The sequence below is a fragment of the Panthera onca genome, chromosome B3 (genome assembly GCF_046562875.1).
Source record: "Panthera onca isolate mPanOnc1 chromosome B3, mPanOnc1 haplotype 2, whole genome shotgun sequence".
In the NCBI taxonomy this organism is placed as follows: domain Eukaryota; kingdom Metazoa; phylum Chordata; class Mammalia; order Carnivora; family Felidae; genus Panthera; species Panthera onca.
This window is the reverse complement of record NC_138344.1, coordinates 58,191,742-58,211,054: the sequence shown is the minus strand read 5'-3', so window position 1 is coordinate 58,211,054 and position 19,313 is coordinate 58,191,742. Positions and strand designations below refer to the sequence as shown.

Genomic DNA, 19,313 nt, shown 5'->3' with positions numbered 1-19,313 from the left:
TTCACAAAATACAGCCTCTAAGATGATACCCAAAAGTACTGGTGGTGATGCTCGGCTCTGAGAGCCAGGGAGAGCATGCTATGCGGGGGACTCTCTAAGTCACCGGTATATATATATGCTTAATGGCCTACTGAAGCTAGCTTACGCAGCCTCCCAGACACCCATAACTAAAGCCTTTTCCTTAAAGTTCTGGAATGGGCCACTGAGTTTTGTTAAATACAACACCACAACACCGACAGCCACGGCACAGTCTAAATGCCGATTGGCCCTTTCCGCTTCCGCTCAGGGACTGGCAACTGAGGGCCATCACTGACGCATGCGCGTCACCTGTTTCCGGCCGAAGAGCGGGGTGTTCCCGCTTTCCCAGGCCGGGTGGAATTCCTATCCCACTTTCCTCGGCTTGAGTTTCTCTGTGGGCAATGGCTCCGGACTCAGGTCCCCTTCCTGCAGAGCCGCTCTTAAAGGTGCTACCCTTAGACGCTAAGGACAGGGGCACTCAGCGCTGTCGCTTGGGCCCGGCCGCCCTCCGCGCCTTGGGCGCGCACTTGGGCTCGGCGGTGAAGATCTCTCTGCCTGACGGCGGCTCCTGCGTCTGCACCGCCTGGCTGCGGCGGGACGGAGCAGACGGCTTTGTGCAATTGGATCCGCAGTGCGCGAGCCCCGGGGCGGCCGTGGAGGCTTCAGTGTTCCGGGGGAATCTCCGCTTAAGCAGCCTCCGCCTGGTGTCCTGCCCGTCGCTGCGGCACCTCAGTGTGTGGCCGGTGTTGCGGGAGGGGGCGGGCGCGCCCGGTGCCTCGAATCCAGCCGCGGTGCTGGAGGTGGCGCAGGAGCTTCTCAGGAACCGACCTGTCTCCCGGGGCCACGTGGTGACCGCTCCGCCGGGCGCCCCGGGTCCCGTAGCCGCGCTGCACATCGTCAGCGGGGCGCCCAGCCCGGATCCGGCCGGGCTAGTCACTCCTCGCACCCGCATCAGTCTCAGCGGGGTGCCTCCGTCGGAAGCTGAGCCGCGGCCCGAGGTGCCCTTGGGGGGCCTTTCGGAGGCGGCCGACTCGCTGCGGGAGCTCCTCAGCCTGCCGCTCCGCTACCCTCGCACCTTGGCGGCCCTGGGGCTGGCAGTGCCTCGCGGGGTGCTCCTGGCGGGTCCCCCCGGAGTGGGCAAGACTCAGCTAGTGCGGGCGGTGGTCCGGGAAGCGGGCGCGGAGCTGCTGGCAGTGAGCGCCCCCGCGCTACAGGGCACCCGGCCCGGGGAGACCGAGGAGAACGTCAGGCAGGTGTTCCGGCGCGCGCGGGAGCTGGCCAGCCGCAGACCCACCCTCCTCTTCCTGGACGAGTTGGACGCCCTGTGTCCCCGGCGGGGCGGCCCACACCGAGCCCCCGAGAGCCGAGTGGTGGCCCAGGTGTTGACGCTGCTAGACGGCATCAGTGGGGACCGCGAGGTGGTGGTCGTGGCATCCACCAACCGGCCGGACGCTCTAGACCCAGCGCTGCGCAGACCGGGGAGATTTGACCGAGAGGTAAATAGGCGGGGCCAGTCAGACCTCTGTTCCTGGAACTTCGGCCTCTTCTGGCCTTGATTGGCTTCCCCTAGGCGGTTGCCACTTAGGTTGGCAGTCGGTGAGGCTGGAGTGGGGCTTTGTGTGGTTCAGAGAACCTGTTCTCTGTCCTTGTGTGATCTGTGAGCCGGGACCTGTTTTTCCCGAGTCAAATTGAGAAGCAAGGTGGCCTTTAGGGATGAGTTTTGTTGTGCAGGTCCTGAAGATGAGTACCACCAGTAATGTTAATTTTTTAGGGAACTAGTTCAGCTATAAGTGTATTCAACTCTTATGGATTGGGAATGAGAATTAAAATTAGGATAGTTTCAAGAAATGAGTGTGTTGAAATAAAAAGGGAGAAGTCGGGGAAGAACTAAATCAAAGCAGGCATTAATTCTTCTGGACTTATTCATTCCTTGTCAGGACACCAGCATCCTGACCCACAAGTGAGAAATCACCCACAATTGCTCCCTGAGTTGCCAGAAAGATTGAGTACTCAAAAGCTGAACTATTTTACAAGCTTTAGTCTCAAATTGATTCCTGATTAAATAATTTGAATAGTGGTTAATTTAAGTGATATTTGAACTTTGTGTTAGGAATCTAAAGAGACAGATGATAATTGCACACTTTTAGCTTAATCTGTGCAGAACTTGAGCACATTTGTTTCTTTTTTGCATCATCTAGTACTTGTCTCCTGAATAAAATCCGTAAGGGCAGGGACCTAGACTATCTGGTTTACTGTTGCACCCCTGGCTGGTAGAACTTGGGAAGTTGTAAAAAATAACAAAATGTTGTTAAATGACCTACAGAGGGCCTCTGATTTTATGGTGGTGTGAATGCCATAGTCATTCAGTAGGAAACGTATTTTGAATTTTGATCTTTTGCCAGGCTAGCAATATACTGTAAAATGCTCTCTTGTGATGCTGGGCAGCCGCGAGATCATGAGGGTAAACAGCTGACACGTTGACATCCGTTTTGTACTCATCCAAACATTCTGTTTTTCACTTTCATACAGTATTCAATAAATTGTATGAGACACTCAAAACTTTATTGTAAAATAGGTTTTGTGCTAGATGATTTCGCCGAACCACTGGCTGATAATGTAAGTGCTCTGAGCATATTTAAGTAGGCTAGGCTAAGCTGTGATGTTCAGTACGTTACGTATATTAAATGCATTATCCACTTACTGTAATTCCACCTTACGATGCATTTATAGGGATGTAACCCCATCTTAAGGTGAGGAAGATCTGTATGTAATTTTCATTGTGCAACTATCCAGCCAGTGTTACTCCTCTGGAAAATTAGGATTTTAATATATTCAGAATCTATGGCATCCTTAAGAGTACATAGTTGTAGTTCCAAATTTGCTCAGTAAGTATACACCTTTGAGAGGATATAAATATTATACAATGTTTTAAGCTGTGTAAGCTTTAATTTCTCTTTTTTTGCTTTGCATATAGGTTGTCATTGGGACTCCCACACTTAAACAAAGAAAGGCGATACTCCAGGTGATTACCGCAAAGATGCCCATCTCCAGTCAAGTCAATTTGAGCCTCCTTGCAGAAATGACAGTTGGTTACGTTGGTGCGGACTTGACTGCACTTTGTAGAGAAGCTGCCCTGCACGCTCTCCTTCATAGTAAGAAGGTAGGAAGCACTGATTTATGACTGTGTATGTTGGCCTTTTCATTAATATAGCAAATTAATTTGGGATTAAACAAGTGGTAAGTACATTTTTTTGGAACTTTTGATACCTTCCACAGTTATTTCTTACCTGTATTTCTATATCTCCGCTCTATGGGAATAGCATAAAACTGAAGGTGGGGATAGAGGGCTGAGTCTTCCAGGTCTACCAGGACATTTTCCCTCATTGCCAAAGGAACCGCCTAGTGCAGAAGCCCAGAGCAGCTAGGGAAAAGATAGCGTGGCCCCCAGAAGAATCAAATGTATTTCTTTTTAATTTTTGGTTTTGTTTATTTTGAAGCAATTTCAGACTTAGAGAAAAGTTGCAAAAACAGTACAAACAATTTCTGTATGTGCTTTACCTGGATTCTCCAAATGTAGCATTTTTCTAGTTTTGCTTTATCCTTCTCTCTTCTGTGTTTTTATATGTATGTACGTACATATATATTTCTCTTCATATATAGGTCATATATATGATATATATATGTCTAGTGTGTGTGTGTGTGTGAAACATTTGAGAATGTACTGCAGCCATGATGTCCCTTTAACCTTAAAATCTTAAGTATATATTTTCTAAAAACAAAGACTTGAACCACAGTATAATTATCAACATGAGGAAATTAACACTGACATGATACTTTTGTATAATCTCTGTAGACCTTATCCAAATTTGACTCTATCCTATTAATTTCCTTTCTAGCAGAAATTTAAAAAGGAAAAAAAATAGTAATCCAAGATTACACATTGCATTTAGTTATCCTGATTTCTTAATATTCTTTAACCTAGAACCATTTGTAGTCTTTTATGGCTAACTTATTAAGACTACAGGTTATTTTTTCTATAGAGTATTCCTTGATTTGGGTTTCACTGATGTTTCCTCATGATTGGATTCAGTTTTTGCATTTTTGGCAGAAGGGTCACAGAAATACTGTGTTCCCATTCCATCTGTTTTTTTCCTTATTAATAAATATTTTGTAGGGAAAATAAACTTTTCTTTTTTTTTTTTTTTTGAAAGTAAACTTTTCTAACCCAGGAGAAGATTGGGCACCTGGAATTTTTCTCTAAACTTGTCTTTGACATTGAAATCCTTAATTCATGACTACTTTTCTTTAAAATATTTAAGATGTTAGCTTTAAATATAATAGTTTTCAACACTATGGATTGAAAAATCTCTTCACTTTGTATGTAATAAGTAGTCATTAATCCCTAAACCCCTTCAGAAAAAAATTAATTTCAGCACCCTGAGGATTCTAGGACAAAGTTTTCGATCTCTATTGTAACTATTATAACATTAAAATTGCCTTTAATCTTGTAATTTTTAAAAACCAGTTTTTAGTTTGTTTAAATTATAAAAGGATGATTTATGAGCCAATGTTTGGAAAACCTTTTTACCTATATGATTTACATCCTTCCTCATTTCCGTTTATTTTTACATGTACTCTGAAGGTGGGAAGGAGTTATGTGAACTTATAAGTTCTCTTCTTCTGGGTTTAGAACCAAAACTGCTTGAAGACTTAATGACACTTCTCATGCATAGAGGTGTGAGAATATATGCCTTTTGAAGGGAGCATGAGAGCACCAGGGTTTGGGAACGGAGATTTACATTTAGGATTCCCTCTGCTTTGAAGTTCCACGTTTGACCTTAAACACCCTGGCTTAGGTGGACCAGCCAGCTGCTACTTCAGGAGGGGCCTTCCCAGGCATAGCTACCACAGGTGATGGCTGAGTTCATAAACAACCAGGGGAAGTGGAAGGAAGAAAGGCAAAAAGGAAGAAGGGACAGAGGCATCTGGGAAGGTACTGGCTTCACCTTTTTCTTCTTTACCCCTCTGGCAGCTGAGGGGCTACTGCTGCCTCCATCTATACCAGGACAGACAAGGGATGCATTGAAGTTTGTTCAGCTTTTTGTGAAGTAATCCCATTAAAGGGTTTGAAATAGAGTTTAATATATACACACACAGGGGAAAGAATTTTATCTGCCTAAAAGGGTTATTAGAATCAAGTGAGATAATATACATATAAGTGATCTTAGTTAGTGTTACTTAAAAATTAGTTAGGGGGTGCCTGGGTGGCTTAGGTCATGATCTCACAGTTCATGGGTTTGAGCCCTATGTCGGGCTCTGTGCTGACAGCTCAGAGCCTGGAACCTGTTTCAGATTCTGTGTCTCCCTCTCTCTCTGCCCCTCCTCTGTTTGCGTTCTGTGTGTCTTTCTCTCTTTCAAAAATAAATTAACATTAAAAAAATAATTCAGGTACCCAATATCTAATACTCCTAGCCAATTAGGAAAAAAAACTATTAAAAAAATTATTTAATAGTTTTCTTTGTGAGAAATTAAACAAAATAAAAATATTATAAAGAAAGTAAAAATTGCATGAAATCTCACCTCCCAGAGATTCTAATTTTTAGGAACATTGTTGAGAATAGCTTTCTCTCTCTCTCTCTTTCTATATATATATATGTGTGTACTTATATAATCTTATATAAATGGGATAGAATAGTTTCTTGTTGAAAATGGGAATTTTTGGGGCGCCTGGGTGGCTCAGTCGGTTAAGCCTCCGACTTCAGCTCAGGTCATGATCTCGCGGTCCGTGGGTTTGAGCCCCGCATCGGGCTCTGTGCTGACAGCTCAGAGCCTGGAGCGTGTTTCAGATTCTGGGTCTCCTTCTCTCTCTGACCCTCCCCCATTCATGCTCTGTCTCTCTCTGTCTCAGAAATAAATAAATGTTAAAAAAAAATTTTTAAAAAGAAAGAAAATGGGAATTTTTTGACAACTAAGTGTTCAGAATTTGATATGAGGGTAAATCTTAAATATAGTACAGATATTACAAATAGATATTATAAATATAAGCAGTTTTTAACTGTAACAAAAAATCTGTTTCACTAGAATGATCAAGGAAATTGCAAGAAAGATTCTCCACAATGTAATCTTAAAGTGAAGGTGGCCTTTCTAAGCATAACATAAAACCTAATGCCAAAAAGGAAATGGTTTACTAATTTGACGATTTGGGGATGGCAAAACAATATATAAACAAAGACAAGACAAAAGACAGACTGGGAAAAAATACTTTGGCCTATGACAAAAAGACCAATTACCTTGATATAGAAAGAATTCTCACAGATCAATAAGACCAACAATCTAAGAGAAAATGGATAATAAAATATGAACAGGTAGGAGACAGTAAAAGGATTACAAGCAGCCAATAAACATGAAAAATCCTCAACTTTACTTTCTTTAAAAATTAGTCTCTTTCAGTTATTTTTTAACTTTTTATTTTGAAATAATTAAAAACTTTAAGGAAAGTTGCAAAATAGAGAACTCCTGCTAAACTCCATCCAAATTCACCAATTTTTAACATTTTGCCAAATTAGCTTTATCATTCTCTCTCTCCTTCTCTGTCTCTAATTGTACATGTGTATACATATTACTTATTTTTTCTGAATCAATTGAGGATGGGTTGCATGCATCATATCCCATTAGTTATCTATTTCCTAAGAACAAGTATGTCTCTATACGTGACCACAATATGATTATGTATAATCATTATATTCATGAAATTTAACACAGATACAAAACGTTATCAAATCTACAGCCCATATTCTTATTTTGGTAGTTGTTTCAATCATCTTAGCATTTTTTCCCCTCCAGTACAGGATCTTGTTCAGGTTAACATATTGCATTTAGTTTTTAGTTTCTTTTAATCTCCAGTACTCCCTTAGCTTTTTTAAATGACACATTTTACATTGACATTTTAGGTCAGTGATTTTATAAAATGTTTTTCAATTTGGGTTTGTCTAATATTTGTTCATAGTCAGGTTCAGGTTATGCATGCCCATTTGGAATACTCCATAAGTGATAGTGTGTCCTTAGGGTAATACACATGAAGGCACAGGATGTCTGCGTGCCCCTCGTTGGTGATGTCTCTCATCGGTGATTGAGGTGATTAGCCAGTCCAAGTTTTGTCCAGTTTCTCCACTGTATAGTGGTGTGTTTCCCTTTGTAACTAATAAATCTGTGAAGAGACCCTTTGAGATCGTGCTCCTTGGCATACTTCCCTCCCCTTTTTTGTACCCATAGATGATTCTTGCCCCAACAGCCTTTACTTTAAATGGTTGCAAAATAGCTAACTTTCTAATTCCATCATTCCCTCTACCTCACTCTTGATTGAAGAAATTTAATGAACGCAATAGTGGTTACGATTTCCTCTATCACATTGGCAGAAATTTAAAAGTTTGGTGATCTACAGTGCTGGAGAGGTATGGGAAGAACAGCTTTATATTATTGGACAGCTTTGAGAGCAGTGTGATAATACCTGTCAAAATCATAAATGTGCATACTCTTAAATCCAGTAATTCTACTTGGAGGAAATTATATAAAATACTTGAACATGTGCACAAGCACTTTCAGCTGTAGCTTTGTTTTTAATAACAAAATACTGGAAACAACCTAACATTCAACAGAAAGATGCAGTTGAATTATGGTGCACTCATACAATGGTGTCAGAAAGAGTGAGGTTGAACTATATTAATTGATAGAAAAGATTTCTAACATAAGTGGCACAAAAGTGTAGGTTAATTTGTACAGTGGGGTCCCATTTATATATCTGTTTGAAAAGATGTATGTGTCCTTACCGTCATAAAACATACTAGTGGCATACACAGAAAGTGGTTGACTTCCTCTAGAGATATAGTGGGGAGAGCTGGGAGAGGAGAGGAGACTGTTCATTTTTTTTGTATTGTGTGTGTAGGATTCTTTATAACGATAGCAAAATAGATTTATAAATCAAAAGAAGGTTTAAAAAAAAAAAGAAGAAGAAGAAATTGTGCTCCTGTATCACAAAAAGGCCCTGTAATTTTTGGTCTGATTTTGCTTTTTGGGGCATATTTCTTCAGAACCAGGACAACCCGACTATCGATGAAGCAGACTTCCTTGAAGCTTTTAAAAAGATTCAACCCTCATCCTTTCGAAGTGTCATTGGACTGATGGACATCAAGCCTGTTGGCTGGGAGCAGATTGGTGGCCTCGAAGATGTAAAACTGAAGTTAAAACAGGTGATTGAGAGAGTTTGCTTGCGCCAGTAGAATGGTAGAGTTTAAGTGTAACACTTTTGTGATGAAGACAAACTGCACTTGCTGAAACTAATGCCATCCGAACATCTGAATCCAAGGGTTACTTCTCAGTCCTTGTTTAACTGGGCTTCTACAGGTGTCAGATACCATTCATCATATTTTCCTACCTCACCCTTCTCTTGTTTGTTGTTTTCTTTAAAGACTGTATAATCTAGAATGGAGTGAGCAGACTTTTTCTGTAGAGGGCCAGAGAGTAAACATTTCAGGTTTGGTGGGCCATACAGTCTTTATTGCAACCACTCAACTCGGTATTCATGGCATGAGAGCAGCCAAAGACAATATGTAATCACTACTTGCATTCTGATGGAACTTTTTTTATGGACACTGAAATCATAATTGTCACACGTCACAAAATATTCTTCTGATTTTCTTTTCAAGCATTTAAAAATGTAAGAGTGGTTCTTAGTTTGTGGGTGGTACAAACACAGATTTTTAGTTTACAGGCCCGAGTTTGCCCTGGGACTGATAAAAGCACAAAGTTATAACACACAGTATGGCCTGGGTGGCTACGGTTCTCACAGTGGATGCTAAGGAGCACAACTCTCCAGATCCTCTCACTGGCACTGCAGTTTCAGAAATTAATTTTGTTCATTTACCTTCAGGTGATCCTGCCATAAGGAACTAGATTTCTCTAACCCCATACAAAAGACTGATGTATAAGTGTCACTACAATTTATTCATCATAACTAGAAGCTATGTCTACAGTGAACCCTAGAATCCTTGTGTCCGTGGATCAGTGCATTTATAACATTCCCTAATTTTTTACATGCATTGTCTCATTTAATCTTCACAAAGTGCGTGAGAGATCAGCCACACTTCCTGTTGCGAACACTATTTCTTTAGCTTTGAGATGTTAAGCTTTCTTGCCTTTCTGAACATTCCATTCCTTAATGTTGCCATAAGTGTTAGTACTCCAAGCTCCTAGGAATCCTCTTTTTGCATTCTGTGAGTCCATGATCTCAATATCCAGGGCTTTAGCTGTCCCCTGAAAACTGTTAACTCAAAAATCTTTATATCCAACACAGATAGTTCTTTCGATCATCAGAGCTACTTAGCTGTCTGCCTACCAGGTAACTTCCAGGAATCTCAAACTCAGGACATCCATAGCTCAGCTAATCAACCCACCCTCCACACCTGGATTCTCTACCTCTGTGAATAAAGCCAGCAACCCATCTCCTAAGTCAGAAACCTGTCTTCTAAATGCAGAGGTCGTGCCATACGTGCACGTAAGTTCCCCTTTGGATTTAGAACATAGTCCCTGCAGGGGCGCCTGAGTGGCTCAGTCAGTTAAGCACCTGACTTCAGGCTCAGATCATGATCTCAGGATTCGCAAGTTCAAGCCCCGCATTGGGCTCTGGGCTGACAGCGTGGAGCCTGGAGCCTGGAGCCTCCTCAGGTTCTGTGCCTCCCTCTCTCTCTCTCTCCCCCTCCCCAGCTCACATTCTGTCTCCTTCCTCTCTCAGAAATAAATAAAAACATTAAAAAAAAAAAAAAAGAGAGAGAGACAGAGAAACATGGTCCCTGCATAAAAGAGTTAATTTTATGTTTCAAATCTATCCCTTCCAGTGCCTGTGACACATCCAGCCTTACTATTTTTGTAGTCAGAATTATTGCAAGAGACTTCTAACTGGTCGCCCTGCTTCTGTTTATTTCTTTCCAGTCCATTCTCCATCCTGCTTCCTCAGTGCTGACTAAAACTTTCAAGGCTTAACACAATCTGACTCCTACTTCCACTTTCATTCCATTAATCCTTGCTTCCCCTATTCTCCTTTCTGTTACTACTTACTGTTGGGATGAATAAGAGTTTCAAGTGTCTCTGTGTGTATTGTTCGTTCAGGTGGAGTGCCCTTTTCTGGCCTCATTGTTAGTTTACAAGCCTGCCTCCCCAACTAAAATCTGAGTTCCCTTGCTCCGGGGATCTTATCCTTTTTTAATAGAAAGACAATACATCAGTAGTTAAGAGTTTGCACTTCCTGATTTACATTGCCTGGTGGGGGGGTGGGGGAGGGGGACAGCCTTAGTTCTGCTGCCTCACTAGAAATAACACCTGGGTGAATTACTTCACTGTTGTAAGTCTGAGCTTCTGCATCTATAAAAGTATGATGACAATAAAACCACATACTCAGAGGTAATGGGGACTTGTTTACTATTTAGTTAACATTTGTAGAATGTTCACTTTGTGAAGGTGTCATTCTAGGTATGGGAATTTAAGTGGTAAATTTTATTTACATTCTAGCAGAGCAGAATGACAAACCCAACATGGAAAAATAATAATTTCAGATAGTGAATGAGTAAGTGCTCCCAAAGTAAAAGATGGGCAGTAGAATAGATTGGCGGGCGGGGATGGGGGTGGGGTCTGCTTTAATTAAAGTAGTTAGGGAAGACCTCTCCAAGGAAATGACATTTGAGCTGAGACTGAATGATGAGGGATAGTCACACAGATTTTGAAGGAGTGTTCAGGCAGAGAAAGAATAGCAAACAAAGGCCCTGAGATGGGAACAAACTGGGGTGTTTGGGAAACAGGCTGCATAAGGCCTTGTAATAGGAAGGAGTGGTAGGAAGGAGTTCAGATGTGGCTTTTATTCTAATTCTGATGGGAAGTCACCGTAGGATTTGAAGCAGGAAATGATGTGACCTGACTTAGGTTATAAGATCACTGGTTGCTATGTGGAGAGTAGACTGCATTTCCAGCTCATAACAGGTACCTGAGAATTGTTGAGTGAACACTTGAATTTACTGGATCATATGATGTTTTATCATTATACTAAAACAATTGTCTCTTTTTGTGTACTTACAGAGTATTGAGTGGCCTCTAAAATTCCCTCGGGAATTTGTCAGGATGGGCCTGACACAGCCAAAGGGAGTTCTCCTGTGTGGTCCCTCTGGATGTGCTAAAACCACCCTGGTGAGGGCCCTGGCCACAAGCTGTCATTGCTCTTTTGTTTCAGTGAGTGGAGCTGATCTCTTTTCTCCTTTTGTTGGAGATTCAGAAAAAGTCTTGTCTCAGGTTTGTTTGTTTATTTTCTCCCATATAGTTAAGTGTCTTTTTGAATTTTCATGATATGCCCTAAGGATAAACCTTAGTTATTAAAAATATTACTGGCCTTTTTTTCAACTAGAAAAGTTATGTATATTTGTTTATAGAAAATTTAGGAAATATAGGAAAGTGTTAGGTAAGAAATCTTTTGTAATCTCTACCTACTGTTAACGTTTTGGTGAATTTCCTTTATTTTTTTGCTTTTGTTTTAAACTTGAGGGCAGATTATATCTTTATCACGATTTTCTAAAATCATCATTTTTAAAACTCCATAGTATTAAATGTTTTGAAAATATGATTTTTAACCTGTACATAATACTCCATTCTTTCTTGTTCTATTTATTCATTCCCCAATTCTTAAACATGTAGCATCTTTCTCTTCTTTTTACATTTTAAAAATTATAAGTAGTAATACATAAAGCATATACTCACTTGAATACTGAGTAATGTATAGCTTTTCAATAATTTTATTTTCCCAACAAAAGGTATTTCGACAAGCAAGAGCAAATACTCCAGCAATTGTGTTTTTGGATGAAATTGATTCAATCTTGGGCTCTCGATCCATCAGCAAAACAGAATGTAATGTTCAAGAGCGTGTTCTTTCTGTTCTCCTGAATGAATTAGATGGTGTAGGACTGAAGACTACAGAGAGAAGAGGAAGTAAATCAGATCAACAGGGTAAATACAAGGAGCTGAGAAAAAACGAAGAGGTATTTATTAGCCAGAATATACAAAACCCAGGCCAATATTAAATACAGTGCATATACACTAGCTTTCCCTATGTGGATTCATCTCATAGAAGGAATTATGTAATTTCAGTTTGGCTGGATGTTTACAGAGCTGCTAAAAATTGTGATTTGGCTAGAAAAGATGAGATAAATTTTATAAGTTATCTTAAATATATATGAATGTGAATTTTATTTTTCCTGAGATTTAGAAACCTAACGTTACATATTGCATAGAAAAGGGGTTTATTCTTATTTTTATATCCTGAAGAACCAGTGTTCATCCCTTTCTAAAAGTTTTTATATGAAACAAAACAAAACATTGTTATTACCAATGATCTTAGTAATTCACAACTTCCGATTTTCTTGAGGAATGGGTTTCCCTGCTTATAATGAAATTAAAATGACCTTCAGAAGCCCCTTCTTCCCCTTCTGAGTCTCTTCCTAGATAGAGTTTGATACCCTTAAATTACCCAACAGATCCGTTTTCTTTTATTCTTTCCTTGTTTTTACTTGTTTCCCAGTTGAAAAATCATTCCACCGGAGAGTCTTATAGCTCTTGAGAAATATATGACACTAGAATCTGAAGGGACCCATGAGATTTTCTAATCAAATTTTCTTGTAACACAGAAATTCCTTCTACAGCATCTGACAGGTGTTCACTCACCTCTGCTAAAATTTTGCAGATACAGGGAATTCACTACTTTGAGAGATCACATTAATGGTGAACTACTCTGATTATTCAGTTCAATTAAAAAGAAAAAAATGTTTTAATTCCAGTGTAGTTAACATAGAGTGTTATACTAGTTTCAGGTATACAATTTGGTGATTCAACAATTCCATGTATTACTCAGTGCTCATCATGATTACTCTTTAATCCCCATCACCTATTTCACCACCCACCTTGCCTCCTCCCCTCCCCTCTGTTTTCTATAGTTAAGAGTCTGTTTTTTGGTTTGTTTCTCTCTTTTTTTTTTTTTTACCTGTGTCCATTTGTTTTGTTTCTTAAATTCCACATATGAGTGAGATCATATGGTATTTGTCTTTCTCTGGCTTATTTCACTTAGCATTATACTCTCTAGAGTCATTCATGTTGTTGCAAATGGCAGGACTTCATTCTTTTTTATGGCTGAATAATATTCCACCGTATATATACCATATCTTCTTTACCCATTCATCTATCAGTGGATACTTGGGCAGCTTCTGTAATTTGGCTATTGTATGATGCTACAGTAGGGGTGCCTGGGTGGCTCAGTAGGTTAAGTGTCCAACTTTTTTTTTTTTTAATTTTTGTTAAGGTTTATTAATTTTTGAGAGAGAGAGAGAGAGAGAACACGCGTGCACGAGTGGGGGAGGGGCAGAGAGAGGGAGACACAGAATCTGAAGCAGGCTCCAGGCTCTGAGCTGTCAGCACAGAGCTCTGCGCAGGGCTCGAACTCACGGACCATGAGATCATGACCTGAGCCGAAGTCGGACGCTCAATCGACTGAGCCACCCAGGCACCCCAAGTGTCCAACTTTGGCTCAGGTCGTGATCTCATGGTTTGTGGGTTCCAGCCCAGTGTCGGGCTCTGTGCTGACAGCTCAGAGCCTAGAGCCTGCTTCAGATTCTGTGTCTCCTTCTCTCTCTGCTTCTTCACTTGTGCTTTGTCTCTGAAAGCTTGTTTCCCTTGCCTCAGGAGACAAGAAAAATGTCGTTACAGCTGATGCAGAGAAATTACTGCCTGTGCTCTCTTTAAGGATTTTTATGGTTTCAGGTCTCACAATTAAGTCCTTAATTCATTTTGAGTTTATTTTTCTGTATGGTGTAAGAAAATAGTCCAGTTTCATTCTTTTGCATGTAGCTGTCCAGTTTTCCCAACACCATTTGTTGAAGAGACTTTTTCCCATTGCATATTCTTGCCTCCTTTGTTGAGGCAAAGTCACCATATAATTGTGAATTTGTTTCTGGGCTTTCTATTCTGTTTTATTGATCTATGTGTCTATTTTTGTGCCAATACCATCAGTACCATACTGTTTAGATTACTACAGCTTTGTAGTGTAACTTGAAATCTGGAATTATGATGCTTCCATCTTTGTTTTTCTTTTTCAAGGTTACTTTGGGGTCTTTTGTAGTTCCATACAAATTTTAACATTCTTGTTCTAGTTCTATGGCAAGTGCTGTTGGTATTTTGATAGAGATTGCATTAAATCTGCAGATTGCTGGGTGGTATAGACATTTTAACAATGTTTGTTCTTCCAATCCATGAGCATGGGATGTCTTTTCATTCTTCAATTTCTTTCATCAGTGTTTTATAATTTTCAGAGTACACAGGGCTTTCACCTCCTTCGTTAAGTTTAATTCCTCGGTATTTTATTATTTTTGCTGCAGTTGTAAATGGGATTGTTTTTTAAATTTCTCTTTCTGCTGTTTCATTATTAGTGTATAGAAATGCAATGGATTTCTGTACATTGAGTATCCTGCAACCTTACTGCATTCATTTATCAGTTCTAGCAGTCTTTCGGCGGAGTCTTTTGGATTTTCTTAATATAGTATCATGTCATCTGCAAATAGTGAAAGTTTTACTTCCTCCTTGCCATTTTTGGTGCCTTTGTTTCTTTTTGTTGTCTGATTGCTGTGGTTAGGACTTTTAGTCCAGTGTTGAATAAAAGTAGTTGAGAGTGGACATCTCTGTCCTGTTCTTGAGACCTTAGGGGAAAGCTCTCAGTTTTTTTTTTATCACTGAGTATGATGTTAGCTGTGGGTTTTTCATATATGGACTTTATTATGTTGGGGTGTGTTCCCTCTAAACCTATTTTGTTGAGGGTTTTTATCATGAATGGATGTTGTACTTTGTCAGTTGCTTTTTGTGCATCTATTGAGACGATCATATGGTTCTTGTCCTTTCTCTATTGATGTATCACATTGATTGATCTGAGAATATTGAACCACCCTTGCATCCCAGGAATAAATCCCACTTGATCGTAGTGAATGATTTATTTTAATATATTGTTGGATTCAGTTTGCTAATATTTTGTTGAGGATTTTTGCATTCATGTACATCAGAGATACTGGCCTTTAGTTCTCTTTTATTGTGGTATCTTTATCTGGTTTTGGTATCAGGGTAATGCTGGCCTCAAAGAATGAATTTGGAAGTTTTCCTTCTTCTTCTATTTTATGGAATAGTTTGAGAAGAACAGGTATTAACTCTTCTTTAAATGTTTGGTAGAATTCCCCTTTGAAGCCATCAGGTCCTGGACTTTTTGAACTCTCAACAAACAATTTTGAATGCTTAGCATTCAATTTGAATGCAAGGCCTTGCCCTGACTGCTTTTTGGTATTTCTTACCTTCATCTAGGATTTACCCATCTGCAGCTTATGTTGTCATATTTCTGCCTCTGGAAAGAAAAATAAATAAAAAGTAAAGTAAATCTCCATCTTCCAGGACATTAGAGCCAGGGTGTTTCATAGCCATACATCTCTACCTGTTAGTCATATGCTTTGTCTTTTCAAGTCATCTACCAATCATTCACTGGGGCTCAGGTACATTCAGTAGGTGTTCTCTGCTGTGGTGTAGGCTTTCCATTGGTTCTCACATGGAGAGATGTCCCCCAGGATTGGCCAGTTCTTTCACCACACACAGAAGGTAGTTCTTTGGTTAATAATTTGTATTTGCATACTTTGAGATCAAGAAGGGGGTATAAGCGTTCCCGTCCCAAGAAAAGGATATGCTTATTTAAAAATAAATGGACCCTTCTTATCTATATTTCTTAAAAATGTAATAACGAACAACTTATTGACATTACTTTTGTGTTGTGTATTTTCCCTCAGTTAGAGTTGCAAGAAGTTTTTAATAGAAATGTCATGATTGTTGCTGCAACAAATAGACCTGATGTATTAGATGATGCCTTATTACGACCTGGAAGATTAGATAAGATTATTTATATTCCACCTCCAGATGAAGAGGTAATTGTACATGTTTTACTCTATGTTAGGATTCTTAATACATCAGTGTTGGAGCTGTAAGGAGCCTGGCAGCATTGAATCCCAAACTGGATATATATGTACCTGGTGTGTGTCTTACACTGGGCTCTGCATTCTTCCTCGCCTGGTGGCCCTTCATAAAGTCATAATTTTGATCTGCTTTTGCTGGATACTCTGGGCATATTTTCAGAGAAACATAAGCCTAAAAGTTAAAAGTAGTTGCCTTATTTCATTATTGTGGCAGACTCAAAATATCAAGCTTATTAGGTATACTCAACATTATTTTACAACTAGAATGGAGGAATCCTAAAATGTCTGGAGAATATTTGTATCTGTATCCTTATTTTACAGTGGGAAAATCTGCCATTAGAGTGATTACACAATGTATCCATAGTCAAAGAATCAGTAAATCTTTTGCCCTTAACATCCACAGCCACCGATAGGGAGAGACTAATGACAAAGAATGAATTTTTTCCTCTCTTCCTAAAAAAAAAAAATAAATAAATATTTAAATATCTGTTTATTTTTAAATTATGTCTGGATAAGTCATGTGTTTCCTTCTTAATCCATGTCTGATAACACTATTTGTACCCAAAAGAGGGGATTCATCATGTCTCTTAAAGAAATATATCTACAATCAGCTATTTTAAAAATGATTATAAAAGTATTAGAAATTTTTCATGTCATTATTTTTACCACTGTCATATGAGCCATTGATGAGGTACTCTTTCTTATCTCTTCAGAAGTGATTCTTTCTTATTGTTTAATCATTAAAATATACATAACACTTTCTCTGTAGTATGACAGGAAACACTCCCTTGAAATATTTTAATCTAGCTTTGTGTCACACATAAATGTTATAAGATTATAAACATATTACTTTTAATTTTGTTCCAGGGCAGGCTTTCTATTTTGAAAGTCTATACCAAAAACATGCCAATGGGACCCGATGTTTCCTTAGAAAACCTAGCAGCAGAAACCTGTTTTTTCTCTGGTGCTGATCTTGGAAACCTTTGCAAAGAAGTAAGTTAATTAGTGAAGGAACATATGGTTGAGAACATTTCTTCATTTATTCAGATCTTCATTCACTTGGTAGCATTTACTGAAAGACTGCTATGTGGTGGGCACTGTGGAAGGTGAAACAGATGTGGCCACTGCCCTTCCCTTCCAGAGCTTACAGGTGCATGGCGAGTTGCAGAGAGGCAAATTGTAGTACTCAGTTGGCAACTGCAAATATGTGGTGAATCAGGAAGTTCAGGGTGTTGTGGGACTGAACCAGACTTGGGGGCATCAGAGAAGGCTCTCTTGTGTAAACTGAGATTGGAAGGATGGTGAGACCATTGACCAGGCTAAGGGAGGGGAGAAAATGTGCGGACAACTGGAGTAAGAGATAACATGCCTTTATTGAGGAGATGGACAATGGCCAGATCACACAGGTCCTTGTAAGCCACTTTAAGGGATTTAGACTTTATTTTGAGAGCAAAAGAAGCCATCGTAGGTGTTTCCTTTTCCATAACCTTTTATTAAATATACTGTTCAGGAAAATGCACAGACCATAAGGATATGGTTCACTGAATTAACATAAAATGAACACACTGTGTAACTACCAAGAAAGAGAACATTATCAATACCCCAGAAGCTTCGCTTGGGGCTTTCTCAATCTCTCTCCCAAAAGGGAAGTACTCTTCTGACTTCCAGCACTGGAGATTAGTCTGCATATTTTTGAACTTTATAAAAATAGGACCATACTGTACACTTTTATGTCTGCTTCTTTAACTCAGGATTATGTTTGTGAAATTCATCTGTGATTTTGTGCATAACAGTAGTTTGTGCATGCCCATCACTTTATGGTTTATGAATATACTGTGTTCATTCTTTTGAATGTTTGGGTTACGACTTTTTTTTATAAATTGTGCTGCTATGAACAATCTTGTGTATGTGTCTATATATACTTATAGAGAGAATTGCTATGTTACAGAGTATGTGTTTGACCTTTTCCTTTATGATCAGTGCTGTGTCCTATTTAAAAACTCCTACTCTGGGGTACCTGGGTGGCTCAATCAGTTAAACATCTGACTCTTGATTTTGGCTCAGGTCATGATCTCGTGGTTTGTGAGTTTGAGCCCCGCATCGGCTCTGCACTGACAGTGTGGAGCCTGCTTGGGATTCTCTGTCTCCCTCTCTCTCCCTACCCCACTCATGTGCACATACTGTCTCTCAAAATAAATAAACTTTAAAAAAAACAAACAAACTACTCTGAGGTCAGGGAGATAGTCTCTCATCTGTAAATATTTTTATGGGCTCATAGTGTATATATTATTATTACAACTTGCATTTTCTTTTTTCCCATTTAAGGCTAGAGTTTAATGTAGAAGAAATGATGATCTATTGAGACAACTTTTAAACACCGTATTTAACTTTTTAATATTTGGTCATGAGTATTGGAATTCTGAGAAGTGGGACTGAGGTTTTTACACTTAGGTTTTGAAGTATTGCCATAAATTGTAAAAAATGAAGCACATTAATTACTTCCTATTGTTTGTCTCTTATAGGCTGCCTTGCTGGCTCTGCAAGAAAATGGACTAGACGCAACCACAGTGAAACAAGAGCACTTTCTGAAATCACTGAAGACTATAAAACCGTCCTTAAGTCACGCGGACTTGACTTTATATGAAAACTTATTTCAGGAACAGGGATTATCTAACTTAGAGGATTTTTAAAAATTACGTTACATCCCTGCTCAAGGATTAATTGAACTGTGAACTTGCTCTATGATTTGCAACTTCGCATTTTTAGAGTTTGTGTGTATCATTTTCTGTAAATAAAAGGGATAAGCACCTGATAAGCTAAAGTTCATCTTATTTCTAAAAAGTATATGAAAATACCATAATTTGGGAAGAGAGTATATGTATGATGATTTTTGTAATGGGGATGGTGGTTGCTTTTGTTTGTTTGGGGTTGGTTTTTTTTTTTTAAGTTTTATTTATTTTTGAGAGAGAGAGAGAGTGAGTGAGCAGGGGAGGCGTAAAGAGAAAGGAAGACAGAGGATCCCAAGCAGGCTCCATCTGCCAGTGCAGAGCCCAACCTAGGAGTCAAACTCACAAACACTTAGATCGTGACCTAAGCCAAAATCAGGAGTCAGATCTCAACCAACTGAGCCACCCAAGCACCCCGGGTTGGTTGCTTATAGGAAAGTTGCAAGAATTGTACCAAGAACTCTTATGTTCTCTTAAACCAGATTCACCA

At 39.5% G+C, this 19,313-nt stretch overlaps 1 protein-coding gene across 4 annotated transcripts; it reads left to right on the top strand.

Annotated features, from left to right (window-relative positions):
• The first annotated feature begins 362 nt into the window (after positions 1–362).
• On the top strand, positions 363–18,912 carry AFG2B (AAA ATPase AFG2B). 4 transcript variants are annotated; one of them, XM_060618659.3, is made up of 8 exons: positions 363–1,514; positions 2,993–3,178; positions 8,106–8,264; positions 11,140–11,349; positions 11,865–12,057; positions 15,919–16,049; positions 16,965–17,090; positions 18,620–18,912. In XM_060618659.3, exons 1-8 carry the CDS (start codon positions 420–422, stop codon positions 18,785–18,787), a joined length of 2,268 nt encoding a protein of 755 aa, XP_060474642.2. In that variant the 5' UTR covers positions 363–419; the 3' UTR covers positions 18,788–18,912. The 4 variants fall into 4 exon arrangements, 3 of the variants coding, with proteins under 3 accessions (XP_060474642.2, XP_060474641.2, XP_078304699.2); XM_060618658.3 differs by having other exon boundaries at positions 11,865–12,089; positions 15,915–16,049; XR_009606033.3 differs by lacking the exon at positions 18,620–18,912 and having other exon boundaries at positions 11,865–12,089; positions 16,965–17,074.
• Positions 18,913–19,313: the final 401 nt, after the last annotated feature.